This window comes from Athene noctua, chromosome 4, assembly GCF_965140245.1.
Source record: "Athene noctua chromosome 4, bAthNoc1.hap1.1, whole genome shotgun sequence".
Classification (NCBI taxonomy): Eukaryota; Metazoa; Chordata; class Aves; order Strigiformes; family Strigidae; genus Athene; species Athene noctua.
In genome coordinates, this window is record NC_134040.1 from 82306169 (window position 1) to 82322622 (window position 16454).

A 16454-nucleotide genomic window follows, 5' to 3' on the forward strand; every position below is an offset into this window, starting at 1 on the left:
CTTGAAATGGGAAGATGCTGAAGTCTTTGGTATCTCTATTTGAAAAACAGGATACAAAATCACCTCTGAAAGTCTCTATTTGGCAGAAAAAGTGGCTGTCTCTAACCTCTGCTAGAAACAGAAGGCCTCTGCACAGCATTTACATCTAGAAAAAGGCTAGACATTGCAATAATACTGAATTTTTTCCTAAATGAAAGTGATGCGTACAAAACTAAGAAAGCAAGACAGAAACATCCAGTTAGGAGCTTATTCTCACCTCCGTAGAGAAGGCACCACTCTACCTTCCTGACAAAGCTCAGTTTTCCACCAGAACCTGGAGGTTCACTGTTCAGCATGAGTTTCTTAGGTCACCTTTCATTTTTTTCCCTAGCAAGAATACACTCTTGCCAACACCCAAACTGATTTTATATCAGGATACATAGGATCTCTCACTGCAGAAACTTTTTTCAGAGTACTTTTATTTTTTAATGCTTCCTGTTTGATGTACACAGAGCTATTGCTCCATCATTTTCTATCGGTTCTCAGACTAGCCCTAAGTCTACAAAACCTTCCTGCCTGGAAACCATCTTCTTTCCTACCTTCATCCAACACTTGTATGTAGCCAATACATGCAGGTACAGAATGGCACACACTAAAGTGAAGTTCCTCAAAATATCTTAAACTGAAGCTGGAACTTTAGTGCTTTTTATACATGTAAAATGAAATAATCTTAAAAAGAAAACTACAGGCTGTGTGGTCTGCACCAGCTGCAGTATTAACGAAAGCAAAATGCAAAAGCTTAATCAATTGTTTTTCAGACTTCAAACAAATATTTGCTATAGTTGGTAAGTCAGTTTAGTCAAACTGAAAATACATTATTTTACATTTACAGACTTCATCCTAGAAACCGAAAGCCAAGCAGTAGCTCAACATTACAAAATACCCTAATTAAATTTTAAGAATACTGCTCTAGTAGATTAGGAAAAAGACATGGAACAACAGACGTGTCACTGCCAGCAACACTGTAAATTCAGACACAGAAGCACCACACACTGCTTTCTATTACTCAACTTCAATACTTTTAATATCCCATTTGAAGTTCTCCAGTAGCATTGTATGGTGGCTTTGGAATCCCACTGTAATTACTAAGGACTTGTCAAAATGTTTTGGAAGTCTTTTATTGGCATCAGCCCAGTGATTTCAAAAACCCTTCTAATTATCGCTACAGTCACCATATATATGCATATATTTTGCTATGTAATTACCAAATGAAGTAAGTTTGTAATTTGTTTCATTCCTCTCTGCCTGCAGTGTGAAATTCAAGGAAGATGCCAATCGCTCTGAATTATTTACTTGTTTTCACAATTATATATCTTATTAGTGAACAAAAACTACTGAGAAGAACCTCCACATAACAGACAGTAGAAATCACAAGCTATTTATTTTGGGTTGGCTTGGTAGTTATAGGAGTTAGAATGATGAGTCCATGCCGAAACAAGTATTGGCTCTGTGGATATTTCAAACTCCAGAGCAGCCACAGCAGGATTCCTCTTGACCTCAGAGGTTGTGTGATCTCAGCACCTACTGAGGACTGTAGGGTTTCTGTACAAAGACAAGATGGAAGAGGCCAAAGAGCTGCACTGGTTGTACTAAGCTGCATGGGGAGGATTTTCATCAAGGCTATTGACAGTTTTCTCTTTTTTAAATGTTAGAAAGAACGTGAAATTAAAACCCTAACACTGTACTAAAAGCAATTATCTTGAGGCTACATCATGTTGGACAAGGTTTTGTATCTTAATATTCTCCAAGACAACTGGATCCTTCTTTACACTTCTGTACTAGCTGGACTCAGACTTCTTTTCCATGCAGCTCTTCCATACTAGCTCCCTTCCTGCTTAGCCAGCCGTGGCTTCCCAGCATCAGCTCACCTGTTGTGTGCTCATGCCACTGCCCCCAGGTTTCCTCATACCAAAACAGATGGGGAAGAAACTTTAATTCAGAGGACAACAGACAGATGCTGACAGGCAATATAACTTTTAAACAGGGGGAAATAATTTTTTTGACCACATAAAAGTGTACTTCCACGCAGAGATTTAAGCTGCTAGTTCAAATAAGTAATATTTTTCAAGCGGAGAGGTTTTTTTTCTTCTTCAGAGCATAAATATTATTTAGTTTAAAAAAATCTATTTAAAAGCCTTTAAAACTTAGAGAAGGTGTTTTGTCTTGGCCATTACACTGTTTGCAATCTGACTTACTCCTATTAAGAAGCTGTAACCTGTATTTTTCTACACAGTGCAAAACTACATGAGATCAGATTCTGAGTTACTCAGATACTACAAAATCAGGCATTTGACTAGTCTATTTCAGAAACAAAAGTTAAGTTTATCTTACTTCTTTTGAAGGATTCATTGGTAGCGTAAAGATTGTTTTCCAATATGACCAGACGAACAGCATGAAAAATATGTGGTAAGCAACCAGGCACACAACTAAAATCAAAAAGGAACAGAATTAATACAGACCAGTGATATTATAGTACTTACAAACAGATGCTGTATGTATCACAGATACTTACTCTAACAGATGTAAATACAGAGCCTCTGCAAAAAACTCTGCAACAAAAATACTGCGCTGCAACTTTACATGAGACAAATACAGACTGTGTGGGGAAAGTCATGATACAGGCTACATGTATTACAAAAGTTTGAGGGGAATGGTTAATAGCCTATTAAGAGTCCCATGATTTTTTATCAAGCACTCTCTCTTTATGTATCTGTTAAATCCTGTTTAACTGATGCATCTCTGCTTTTTTAGCTTTATAAACCATGTAGGGAGACTTTCCATGTAGGGAGCCATGCAAAAAAACAAAACAAAAAACCCCAACACGCTCCTCCTCAATCCCAAAGGAAATAAGGAAATATAGCTGCCTAAACAATAACTAGAGCGAGAGGAGTCTTTGAGTGGATATGCAACAATACCTGAGCAGTAACCATAACCAGTTAATCTGTGCTGCTAGATTTTTAAGAGGGAGGACAGTAGGGTGGTTTTTAAAAACCTGTGGGTTCTTTAAATTCACATGTTCATTCATTGCTTTACATTCTTCACAGTGATTTATTCTTAGATTTTTTTTTAATAGATGCTAGTCGATATTACCATGCTGAGTCGTTTTACTAGCATACAGAAGGTAACATTAACTCTTCCAAAGAGCCTGCCATGGATGGATAGGTGTTTCCATTTAAAAGCTCTTGCTGTACTAAGCAATCCACTACAGTAAATAATAAATCCAAAACTTGTATCCCCTGATTAACTTTCTCTAATGTACAGAAAAGTATTTCCTTGGATTTTTCTTCCTTGGACAGAGAAGCAGGAAATAAAGGACAACTAGGACAGCAACAGTGAAAAATATTATTTTCCTGTTGTACGGATGAACTCATATCATAGAGAGGTCAAGGTTACACAGAAGCTACACGGTCAAACAGTCTTTATATAACTTCTATAAATTCAAAAGACTGTCAAAAAAACATTATAAAGGAAAACTTGTTTACTTTCACTACACAACCTGAAATACTGCCCTCATATGGTTAGCCCATGTTTTTTAATATGTAATGCTATTCAGCGCTAGAGCATTTTCCACAACACATGCATGATGGTGTGTATAAATAAAGGAACAGTAGCCCAGCATGTTCTTGTTTTTTGTGATTTTGCCTCAAAAGTAACACTGAACTCGTGTTTCCGGTGTTGAAGATGATTTACTCAAAAAGGCAGCAACATAGTTAACATTTATTCTTATCCACTAGGTAGTTAAAAAATAATAAACAAAAGCTAACAAAATCTGAGGAGCAACAGTGTACAAAGCTTTTGGGATGACAGAGAAAAAGAGCCATATGCCTTGTCTATAAACAAAAAAGTCTGATCAGTAAGTGATAGAACTGGACTCCACATCAACCACAATAAACTAAATGACCAACTTGTTACTGCACAAGCATCTGGTAGAAACAGTCCACGTTTTTATCAGAACATTTCTATTAATCAACTCAAAAAACCCCCCTGATTTACTCAAACAAAATCAGTATTTTCTTAAACAACAGTATATTCATGGCATAAAATGAGGGCAAGTTAGGGCAAGTTACATCAGTTCTGTACTCTATGCATTTACTAATCTGCATCTGTATTTTATTCTTGTGAGAGTGTGATTGATAAGAAAATTCCTTTTTCACACATTTTAAAAAATACTACTGGAGGAGGACAAAATTTTAGCCAAAAGACATTAGCCCATGTTTCCCCTTTAAAGTCTGCACAAGACTTCAGCTCGTTTGCTCTTGCACCTCAGTTCTCCAACCTAGCCCAGGTCCTGACCAGTTGCTTCTCCCAGGTGACCTACTCACCAGTTTCAACACACCACAGTGGAGACCCTGGGCCAACCAGTTGCTTTACTGAGCCTGGGGGAGTTCAGAGTCCAACACAAGAACCTCAATTCCCTTCAGACATAAAAAGAAGAGCTGCCTGCAGCTCCCTGGGCAGAAATCCTTCTGTTTTACACTCTTTCTGAAAAAAAAAACCCAAATGGCGTATTCCTGGCTTGAAGGCAACCCATTTACAAACTCTAGCATCGCTAGAGTTGCCTGGTAATCTGCAGCAACCTGTAGTAGGGGTGAGCCCCTTTCGCCCGGTTTTCACTCCTGGAAACACTTAGGGCAGAAGTACAGCTAGGGTAAATTTCTACTGACTGGCTGAAGCTCACCAAGGCTTTGGGCAGCTAAAAAAAAGGGACATTTAATGTTCCCCAATGCATTTTACTGATAATTCTAATGTGCTTTGTAAGGAATTCCTAACAACCTACTTGTCTCCCCCACACACACTATGGAGCAGCAAGAAAGTGGAATTATTGCAGTCTGCAGGTGCTGACGCTTGCAGATATGCTTATGCACTCATCTAGGGAAAGAGATCGCTAAACTGAAAAAAGTTTTTCAAGCATATGTTTCTTAATTGACAAACACTTTTTCTAAGTGAGGGAGTAGCCAATGACTTAGTAAAACCTGCTGGAGTTACACAAATGTAAAAAGCAGTTTGTCTTCTAACCCCAAAGTCCTTCCTCCAAAAGCTCTGCCGCCCCACATTTTACGCTCCCATGTTGTGCTGTGGTATTAAAATAGCATCTGGAAAAACAATCTAAACATGCTACAGCCTCGGGGTAGGAACTCTAATCAGGCAGCTTTATTATCTTCTGAAAAGGTTACATATCTGAAGGATTCTGGTTCTTCAAAGAAACTGGCTAAAAAGAAACTGCAGAAAAAATTCACCTCCCATTTAAGTATGTTGCACTCTGTATAAACCCTTGCTCATCTTTAGAAGTTCTCGTTTTACAAAAGCTTTCCCTGTTAGGAATAAAAATCTTTAAAACCAGAATATAAGGAAAATTGACATTTCACAAAGCCAGTAAGAAGAATAAAAAGTTCTAATTTTTCTCATCTCTATTTGGAATGGCTAAAGCTGAGGAACACAAAAAAATACACTTATTTTAAGCAGGTTAGATCTGTATCTCGATTGTACTCATAAACTACTATACTACCATGATATATGAATTCTACTTATAAACAGCTAATAAAAATCTTACCTTTTTCTCCAATATTTGTCATTGTCACTGAAAAACGAGAAAAAAGGAAAGAGTAAAAATGATGTTTAAATGATGTAACTGAATACTTTAAATTTTTTGTTTATCAACCAAATGACAAGTAATCATAAAACTATACAAGCTTTAAGGCATACACTATCAAGCATTTATGCTGTGTACATTCATTACAAGAATAGGCAGACGATGCCAATTGCTTATAAGGTTTTTTGGCTCCCATTCCCAGGCTCAGTTCCTGAGAACTAGCACTTCCATCTATCTCAAGCTGCCCAAGTTTAACCCAAGAAAAGCCACCTCTGAAGAACAGTTATTTCTTTATCTGTGGTTGTACAGGTTTTACTGTTTATGTATGTTCTGTTCTTGAGGTGGAGTGTCAGACTCCAGAACTGGTTTTGCCAGCAATACTCAGTAATACCTTAGATCTCCAAGGCATAGAAATCAAAAGCAGACAAAAGTTGCATTTCCTTTAAGAAACTGTGCATGATGATTACATGATTTGGGGATAGTAAGAGAGTAAGAAAGGTGCAAGTATGCCAGGTATGGAGTGGAGTACACAGATATTATGTACCAGTCACCACATTCATGAAAGAGAATAGATCTTTTTCTTACACCTGTATTCCACTCTTGGCCACATTACTTTAAAAAATAACCACCCAACAACAGAGAGAACAAACTCCCAAGTGATTAAAACTTCATGGTGCTCCTCCCTTTCCACCCAAACCACTCCATCACACATTTATCCATCCCAATGAAGCAGTCTACAAACTGTAAAATACCAGCACCTACGATTGCGAGCAAGGCAGTAGCTACACAGATCTCTCATCTGCTCTTGTTTTCCCTATAAAAATGGCTGCACATGGCTGGTCTTCAAACAGCGGGCACAAGGCAATTCCTCCTGAAAGGCCAAGCAGTCACGTCATCCCATTTTTGAGTTTTAAGACTCAACCAGATAGAACTCTGAACAACCTGACTTGACCTCACGACTAACCCTGTTCTGATTAGGAGGTTGGACTAGATGAGCTTAGGTCCTCTCAAACACGAATTATTCCAGAAGTTTATAATTATAAAATAAATCTATTAAAATGAAGATTTGACTATAACTCTACCAAAACGAGCACCTACCTTACCTGAGGGAAAACAGTAGATAATCATGTTTATAAAGTTCTTCACAAAAACAGGACACCACAGAAGTTGCATAAGCCACTATAAAGAAAACTCTGTTCTGACTCTCAGTTTTCTAGTTCAGCTAAGAGAAATCTTTAGAGCTTGACAAACTAAATATCCATCTAGACAACTGCTGGAGAGAAGCTGAGTGAACACGTATATACACTTGACTCTGAGGAACAGAGATACTGCAGTAAAATAATGCACAGGAACTCTAAAATTGTAGGTAAACTGCCATCCACCAGTAAAAAAAGAAAAGATGCTTTAGAGCTGATGTGTAATTTCAAAGTGCTGGAGCTCTCAGATTAGGACAAACTAGCCATTACTCAAATTCCAATTTTCTTTCTCCACTTGGTATGGTCAGCAAGGTGTGCAGAAATTTTGTCAGTCTTTTTGGAATAACTACTCTCTGCTAATTAAAAAGCCACAGCCAAGCATACACTGCAGAATCACCATTTCAAACTAAGATCTCCTTAACCAACCTTTCACAATGATTTGTAGTATTTTTCTCTCCTAACAAAGGAATGGCATAAAACATTACATGAAAGCAGCTGTCATCTTTTTTGCCCTCCTGAATAAAATGTTTGAGACTTATTTTAACTTTTCTACACGTCTGTAAGTAAAGGACCAATACAACTAATAAATCCAAATTTAGTAATTTCTACCTGACTACAAGCCTACAACTTCTCAAAATTTCTGTCCACCTCTGGGATGAAATGCACTCTTCAGAGTCTGCACCTGTTCAGTGGATGTCTTTTCAGTTTTTATGGTTATCTAGCTTGGAAGCCAAATGTTGCTGACAGTCAGGAACTGCAGACCATGAAGGCTAAAACGTAAGTGCCCAAAGATGTCCAGTTAATCCAAGCAGAGTGAGAACCATTCTTTTTTTTCTGATACATCTTGTCATTTTAATCTCTTTTACCACCCAAGTATAACTCAGAGTTACTTCATACGCTCCTGAGTTGCAGCAGCTGTAAGACACTTAAGAGGGAAGGCTGAAGAGAGATTCCAGTATCTTCCACGTTACCATGCTTTTCTTCCCCACTTACTGTAACTGGTGTTTAGGTGGTGTCCTCGTTTGAGTGACTGGTGGGGTTTTTAGTAGCAGGAGAGGGGGCTACAGCAGTGGCCCCCTGTAAGAAGCCCCTTGAAGCTCCTTTGCCTCGAAGTCAGACCTGCCTTTGCGCCAAGGCTGAGCCAGTTAATAACGGCAGGTGCGCCTCTGCGATAACGGATTTAAGAAGGGGAACCTGGGAGAAGCTGTGGGGAGACATTACGAGGAGAACATCTGTGTGAACAGCACGGTCAGTGGAAGAACAGATAAGAAAGGGGAGAGGTGTGCCAGAGCAGAGACTCTCTTGTACCCCACGGTGAAATGGCAGGGCTGCCCCCTCTGCCACCCGTGGAGGTCTGTGGTGGAGCAGATGCTGAATTTTGGCCTGTGAGGGACCCATTCCGGGACAGGTGCCTGCGCCTGCAGGTGGCCGGGACCCCATGGGAAGAAGGCCCCGTTGTCGCAGTTTGGCACAAGGAGGATTGCAACAGTTTAGGGTGACCCACACACCCGTGGGAGTGACTCATGCCGGAGAGAGTGTGTGGAGGACTGTCTCCTGTGAGAGGGGGACCCTGCTGGAACAGGGGAGGAATGCCAGGAGTTCCCCCCACCCCGAGGAGGAAGAAGCAGCAGGAAGACTGCACCCCCCAGCCCCTGCCCCCTGCCCCTCTGGGAGTGGCAGGCAGAGATATTGGGAGCAAAGCTGAGCCCAGGAATAAGGGAGGGATGGGGAAGGTGTTTTCAAGATGTGGTAATCCTTCTCACAGTCGTACTCTGTGTTAAATGTTGTTGCTGTTAGTTCTAAATTTAGTGTATTAAATTTATGTTCTTTTTTTCTTACCCTAATGAGTCTGTCTTTTGCCTGTCCCTTAAAGGATGAGAACATCCCTCCTTGTCGTTATCTCAAGTTCCTGGGTCTCTTGCCTTCCTTCTTCTCAGTGCTGGGAGGGACGGGGGGAGTGAGTGGCATCTTTGCTTATTTTCCCCTTTGCAGCACTAGGGGGGAAGGGTAGAGTGAGTGACTGCATGGTGCTCAGTTGCCCTCTGAGTTCAAACCACGACACAAGGAGACTGGCTGTGCTGCTTAAAAACTTCCCCTCAGACGGTGACACAGAGGAATAGACAAGATATCCAATAACCTGCAGCTTTTCACAAAGTGCAGTACTACTCCTTCTGCTTATGAGTTTTTAAATTACCTTTGACAAAGACTCCCTGAAGGATGTATAATGTGTGGGGAAGCAATGGATAAGTATCTGCAATACCACAGGACCAGGGAGAAAATAGAGGGGGTTGGTTTGGTTTGGATATTTTTTTCACAAATGTGGCAGAATTGACCAGCAGATGGGAAAGAAAAAGAAACCCCACACCCTTACAAATCAAACTGTCTCTTAAATTTCTCTTAAAAATTAAAATTTCTCTATTTGTAGGATGACCACGATACAAAGACTTCTTAGGGTAACCACAAGATGCTTGTAATTCTAAAATCACAATATTTAAGTGCATGGAAAATTATTTTCTAACATGAAAAAAAACCTTGGAATTCTGGATTTGATCAAAGAAACGTGTGTTATCTTCTCTACCTTCTGAACAGCACACAATATTTATTTAAGCCAAATTTTATATTTTTCAGTAGATTCAGTGATACAACTTTGGTATATTATTCAATAGTATTTGATCATACAATCTTCTGTGAATCATTCATACCAGTTTTTCTAGCAGTTTTCTCATTTCTCTTACTAGGGGTTATTATCGACTGCTGGTAATACATAGAAAAGTAGGTCAGACTGTGCATCCTGTCATTAATAAATATCAGCTTAAATGCGGCAAATTCACTTCCTGGTAGTCAAATAGCACACAAATAGTAAGGGTAAAAAAGCATTTATGCCTACAATGACTAAAATAAACACCAAGGACATAGCAATCCCAGCCGTTTCTACAATCTGGGGGAAAACACGGTAAAACCCTTTGAGAGAGGAATGGAGTGATACTCCCATATATTCAGAGACAATTATAAAACCATGACCTGCCTTCAAGAAGTCATTAAAAAGTTACAGCTCTGCTCGCCTGAGATACCGCAGGGGCCAATTTCATTAAAAATCAGCCTTACACTGCTGAAGCGTCAGGATGCCATTTACAGTTCAGCACTAGCAGACTATCCCATAATTAGAGCCTCTCTGTTTCATTACACAGCTTGCAGACAGTGCTCATCAGAATTAGGAATCAGGTTGGGACATATGCAGGACTTAGGCCAACGTAGATGCCAATTTCCTGAGCCAGAAACATCGTTCCCTGCTTGCCCTGAACCACAGGCAGCCAGAAACAGCAACAGCACGTTCAGAAGTCGATGCTGCTAAACAGCCTGTGCTTGCGAAAAACAACAGTGACTGAGGACATAAAGTTGTGTTACAAAAGGTAGGAAAAAGTCCAGCATGGAAAGGACACCCAGAGAAGCCCGAGAAATTCACCCCACAGCTGATGGTAGCCTTCCTCACTGGGAGGAAGCCATGCAGCATTAGGAATGCTGCCCTGAGAAGCAAAGTGCCACCACAGTATCTCAAAACTGCCTGCCACAATTCCATCACCAAATCAGTTTGCTAAGAAGAGAAGCCACATTGCTAGGCACTTCGCACTTGGTCAGATCTTAATTCAGTGACAGAAATTAATTTCCCATTTCTTGAACATTCACCCATGGAAAAAATTAAGTAGGCATCCATCTCCATATAGCTAGAGACATGGCGAGACACATGGCTACCACAAACACCAAGATTCTAGCAGGTAAAATGTATGTAAAAAATTGCACTGGTTTTCCAACATTAAATTTTTCTTGACTTCTAAACCCTAAATCAAAGTTCCTGAACAGCAGACGTAATGGTTAGATTAGGAAAAAAAAAAATACTGGAGAAAGCAATTTTTAAAAGCTTTGATGGAAGTGGATATACAAAATCTTGCTTCCGTATTTTATGTACGTTTTTAAAATATTTAAAACTTTGAACTGGGAAAATACATATCTGATTCAGAGACTCTGCAGCCATATCTATAAATAGCTGTTTCCCTCAAACAGTTTAACATCTTGGATTTGATGCACAAAACTAAGTATGTATTTTATCTTTACAGCATATTTGAAGCTGCAAAACACTGATCTACAGATGCAGTTTAACTCAACCGAGCCTCTGTACTCATAAAAGTGTTTTATAGTTGTGACAAGAGTTCTACCCTTGTCTGCAGTAGTCCTTTAGGAAAAAAAAAAAAAACAGTGCTTGGAATAAAATCTACCTCTTTGCCAGACAGAGCAATGATTTGAATTACAAAAGTAACAGAAATACTTCTGGGAGATTTAAGGTTGGCATAAATAATCATCAATAACCCATCCATTTGGATTTGACAGCATTTGTGAATGTTTTGGTAAATTCATTTTAACCCTGTGCCCATCAGACTACGTCACCATCCACCTACCCAGCAGCAAGCTGATATCTGATAGCTTTTTAGATAAGGTCACAAGACCATTGATTTTGAATTGAGTATGCCCAAGAACTGATCTAACTTTCATCTTTGCAAATTTCCCATTAACTTTCCAAGTCCCAAGGGCTATCTGAAGAGACTATCTGATCATGTAACTTCTTCTAGAGAAGTTACACGATCTGATCCTGTTTAGCAAACAAAGAGTACATCCTGACAAATACATCTTATTCAAGCTATTTTATATCAAGCAGTGTTAAACCTTTAACTGAAGACACAATCCTATCGAATAGTTATTCCTTCAACACAGATGTTATGTCTTAAGCCACGGCTTAAATTTCAAGGCACAAAACCTGTAAGTAGTACACTAGGCACTACATGGAGAGATAACCAGTCATCCTTAACACAGACTTCAGTTCTGTTTCAGAAGTGGAGAATGGCAGCTGCCTCTGAAAGTCTGAGAAAGAAATGAGATTAAATTTGAGAAACGCAGAGGAGCACTACGGACTAAAATTCAGAAGCCTATTTTACCTCAGCTGCCAGTTTTGAAACTTTTCTGAAAGTAACCAGGGATCGGAAGAGGAAAAAATGTGATGTTTGCAAAATATGGTATAAAAATACAAACTTGCTTTGAACAAAGTCCTTTGCTACCTTACCAGCCAACGAACAGACAGGGTATTTGACTGGTATTTTACAACAGCCAACTGCAATGCTGCAATGTATTTCTATAGCCAAACGTAAGCGGTAGATGATTACAAGACATAAGCAGCAAGTACCATAAATCCTTTTGATCCACTTGGAGAACGTACCGATCAAAGAACTCAGATCCAGCTGACCAAATCTTGGGCCCCACCTTTTCTTCCCCCCCTCCCCTTTTTTTTCCCCTCCATCAGCTTCTATTTCCATATTTTCTGTGGCTTCTGATTCCCTGATAACTCTGTGCCATGCCTAGGAGGCACACATTAATTCTGCCTCTAAACTGTGATGAATTAAGCAGCTTTTTATCCTGCTATAATTCCATTCCACTGATGTTAGAGAGTGAAAAACCTCAATTCAGCACTAATCAATCTGATCCTCCAGCAAAAATCTTTCATGATCATTAACATCTTTAGCAACTGGATGTCATTCCACGTTTTTCTGTTCCATGCTGAAGGTAGCTGCAGACAGATCCCAGCTGTATATTCTACCCCAAAACCACAGACGTGGCTTATGAGCTCTTCTGACTGTATTGTTAATGCATGTCTTGTTGTCCCCCTCTTCAACTACGCTGAAGTCACTTTGTTCTTTCCCAAATCAGGCAAATCACTCACCAGGTGGCAAAACTTCCTCCCTTTCCTTTCAACGAAGTAGTCAGGAAATGCTCATTGCTTGTTTCTATGTTCCACATTAGATCTGTTTTCATTCTTCAAAAGTACAAATTCAAGGTGTGTTTTTGGACAGGATTCCCTGAGCAAGAGCATTATCCTTAGAATTAAAATCAGTGATATGTAGAAATGGATTGAAACTGAACCTACACAACCAATTTCTAATTACTGGATAACCCTTTCAATAGCACAGTTGATATTTTCATTAAAAACATGTCACAGCACTGTCAAATTTTCACAATTTAGTTCTTATAAGCAACTCCAAATCACAAACGGGCAGGAAAACAAAACAAAACAGAAAAGGATCTCAACCCTCTGAGTTCGTAAAGAACATTTCTGACACACAACTGTCAGAAACTGCAAGTGACTACTGGTTCTGCCTTACGCAAAGCATGGTGTGGATGACTAAGCCCCTTATAGTTCTACTAACCCACGTTAGAGATACACCTAAGAAAGAAGACATAGGAACAATTATTTTCTTTGTATCTAGTTTACTGAATCCAGTATGTATTTTCTGAGTACAGACATTGGATGCAGAAGCTGGGGGAAAGCATTCTGTTTGCACTTTCATGTTACTGGTGTTCCATACAACCCAGGTTGTAATTGCAGTAGCTTCAGCTATCAAAGTTCAGTGTACTCACTGTAAATCCCATGTATTTCTTCATCTTTTTTAGAAGAACAATAAATCTGTAACCCTCAGGTTTTCATAAACACCTTTTTAAGGGAAGGAATACTTAAAAGCCCCTTAATTTTAAACACAGAGGTAGTTATTTGGCGGAAGAAGACAACTACTATTGCCAGATAGGGGTTGTGAGATGACAATACTGGCAAAATCAAGAGAATGGAAATGGATTAGAGAGAAGCAATTTTTAGTCAGGTGTTTTATTTTAAAACCCATTCTTTTACACATTTATCTCCGGTATTCTATAACCAGCAGGAAGAATATAACCATTTGCTAGTGTTCAATACCCTTCTCCTTTTCCTTGAAGTTTAAAGCAGCACAGGCACTTAACTGAATCCACTAAAAAAAGAGACAGAACTCTGTACATGGCAATAATACAGTTAAAAGTTGTGGATTCCTTTTTCTGTCTCTAAAACCTTTCTCTGTTTCTAAATTGCTATTTAATAATATAACTACTCAGCTTTAAGGATGAAAGGGATCATCTTAGTAGACTTTTTCTTTTTTAAAAAAATGTAACATCCCTCCTGCAACAGTTGAAATTGCAAAAAACATTCAAAATACTACATTTGACATACTTTCTCATTACCAAAAGCTCAAATAAGCCAATTACAACTGTGCAAAGTCCTTGCTAAGTCCTATTGCACAATGGTTAATGCTGTTCCCTGTACGGTGTCGTTAGCATCAATGACAGTAAGCTGCAGTAAAATAAGCAGCTATGTATGTCCTCTTCAGCAGTCAGTGCTGCAGGAATAAAAGATGCACTGAGTAGACAGGCTGGCTTCAAAGCGCTGAAATGCTTACAGTCTATTTCTGCTGTTGGCTTTCATTCTCAGAGTTGTTAGCTATTCCTTCTGTTGTTTACACTAAATATTCATTAGTAAGACAAGACATAAGTTTATTTTATCTTAATATGCCAAAAATGAGGGGAATCATCCAGATATAGATAAAAGATGGAATTAGCAGAAGTCGTGGACAACTATTATGCTGAATTCAAAAACTGGTGAGATGGGCAGAATGGGGAAGGGGGGTGGTGGTGCGGTAAACAAAAAAAAGAATCACCTTTGCTCATAGAAAGGAATTCGGTAAAAGATGTTTTAGCAGAGCCCAGGATTCCATCTTCCCTCCCATCACAGGCCTTTTGCTTTGAGCGGTTCTCAAGGAACGATGGTACTATACCTTACAGTTTGAAGCAAGTTTCAAGCATGCCATTTCCTTAAGAAGTAGCCGCTTTCAGGTAGACTAAAACCCAATCTTCCTTTGTTATACAGAATGACACAGAAGAAAACGTACAGTAGCTCAAGCAGTAGCGCCCAAATTAAGCCTACTGTACCGTGTAGGCATCATGGGGCCGTGTACGTCAGGACAGATGTTAACTATAGGGTCACCTTCCCCTGAAACATCCTTTGCCCTCCTGTCAGCTTACAGCTCCCCTTTATCAGGCTTGTCCAGTCAACTTCTCCCACACCCTTCCAGACAATTTGCTTCCTTGCACAGGAGGTAGACACTTCAGTCCTCCTCTCGTGGGGGCACAGCAAGTCAAGTCTCAATTTCTAATTGAAAAGCAGCATTTAAAACTAACAGATGTTAGCGTAAAAAAGGCATAAAAAGCCCACCTCCAATATAGGAACCACACCGAGTCCTGGTGCCTCCCTCCAAAACAGAGGTGCTAGGCCTGGCAATCATTTTTTGCTCAATGTTTTAACTGCTCCGCCAAGTAGCTGTTAGGACAAAAAATTTCATCACAGTCTTCTGTTAACAACAACAACAAAAAAGTATATATCCAAAATTAGGTACCAGACTGCTGAAATTTTCAACATGAACAGCTGAAGTCTAGCAAAGTTATATACATATATATATATAAACACACGCAGCTTGAGCTGGTTATTTTCCCCAAGCCACTGTTCCTTAAAGAGATGCTAAATGACCAACGGTCACTATGAACCTCACCTACAGCAGAGGGAGAAGGGGATACACAGCTAATTTGTATTCCTTTGTGCCATTATTATAACACCGATCATGAAACACCAGTACACCACGCATTCAATTGTTTCCTCCAAGATACACTGCAACGCAAACTTAAAATAAATCAGGCGAGCCTAGCAGCAAAAGCTGATCATTTAATAAACCCTTTTGGGTCGAGTACTCAAATTCACACAAACGCTCAGGTCACACCCAGCCCCCAGTTAATTATTGGTTAATTATCTGCTAACGCTAGGCAAGAGCCAGGACTCCGGAGCGAACCGCCGGCTGCCCGCGCCAGAAGCCGACCAAGAAGTTGTGACAGCCCGGCATTTTCTAGGTGACCGACGAGTGGCATGGGGAGACTCGGGGATCTCCCGTTCCCACCTCCGTGTTACGGAGAGGAGCCCCTGTTTTTACAGACATGTATGTGTATGCGTGCTCTCACGCAGCGGGAGGAGAACAAAGGGACCGCAAACTTTGCCCGCGCCGCCTGCACCGGGACTCTCCGCGCCCCACGTTCAGGGCTGGGGTGTCACACGCTATGCACGCCACGGAGCAAAACTCACGCCCGTGTAAAGCCCCGTGCGATCCGCTCCCTGCTCGCGTGGAAGGGGAAACCACGCGCGACCAGGTCGGGGGGGGGGGACGGACGGACAAACGGACGAGGGGGCGACGGACACGAGAGAGAGCAGGGAGGCCAGCAGGGCCCCGGCCGGCCGGGGGGGCGGCTCCGCCAGCCTCCAGCCTGCCCAGCCCAACGCTGCGGCGCGGCCCCGGCCCGGCCCGCGGGCGTGGCGGCAGCGGCCAGGGGCGGCCCCGGCGCCGAACAACAGACAATGCCGCCGCCCCCGGTGCCCGGCCCGGCGGGCGCGGGCGGCCGCGCTCTCCCCGCAGGGACAGGGCCGCCGGCGGCGCCCACCCCCGTCCCCGTCCCGCCGCGGCGGCACTCACGCAGGCAGAGCTGGGTGACATAGGCGTAGTAGGACCAGCAGAGGATGCTGGAGATGAAGAGCACCGGCACCCAGTAGAGCAGCCGCTGGCAGCGCCGCCGCACGCCGCCCCAAGTGCCCGCCGCCCCGGCTGGCGGCGGCGGCGGCGGCGGTGCCGCCATCTTCCCGCACCTCATCCCGGCCGCTCGCTCCAGGGGCCCGGGCCCCGGCCGCGCAC

At 41.3% G+C, this 16454-nt stretch overlaps 1 protein-coding gene across 1 annotated transcript in view; it reads right to left on the minus strand.

The window, feature by feature from the left end:
• Positions 1 to 16454, minus strand: part of ZDHHC2 (zDHHC palmitoyltransferase 2) — a 34409-nt gene extending 17955 nt beyond the window's left edge. The window contains exons 1-3 of the mRNA XM_074905899.1: positions 16239 to 16454; positions 5591 to 5617; positions 2371 to 2465 (exon numbers count right to left, since the gene is read on the minus strand). Of these exons, the coding sequence (XP_074762000.1) occupies positions 2371 to 2465; positions 5591 to 5617; positions 16239 to 16413 (297 nt within the window). The 5' untranslated portion in view covers positions 16414 to 16454. The remainder of the gene's footprint in view (positions 1 to 2370; positions 2466 to 5590; positions 5618 to 16238) is intronic.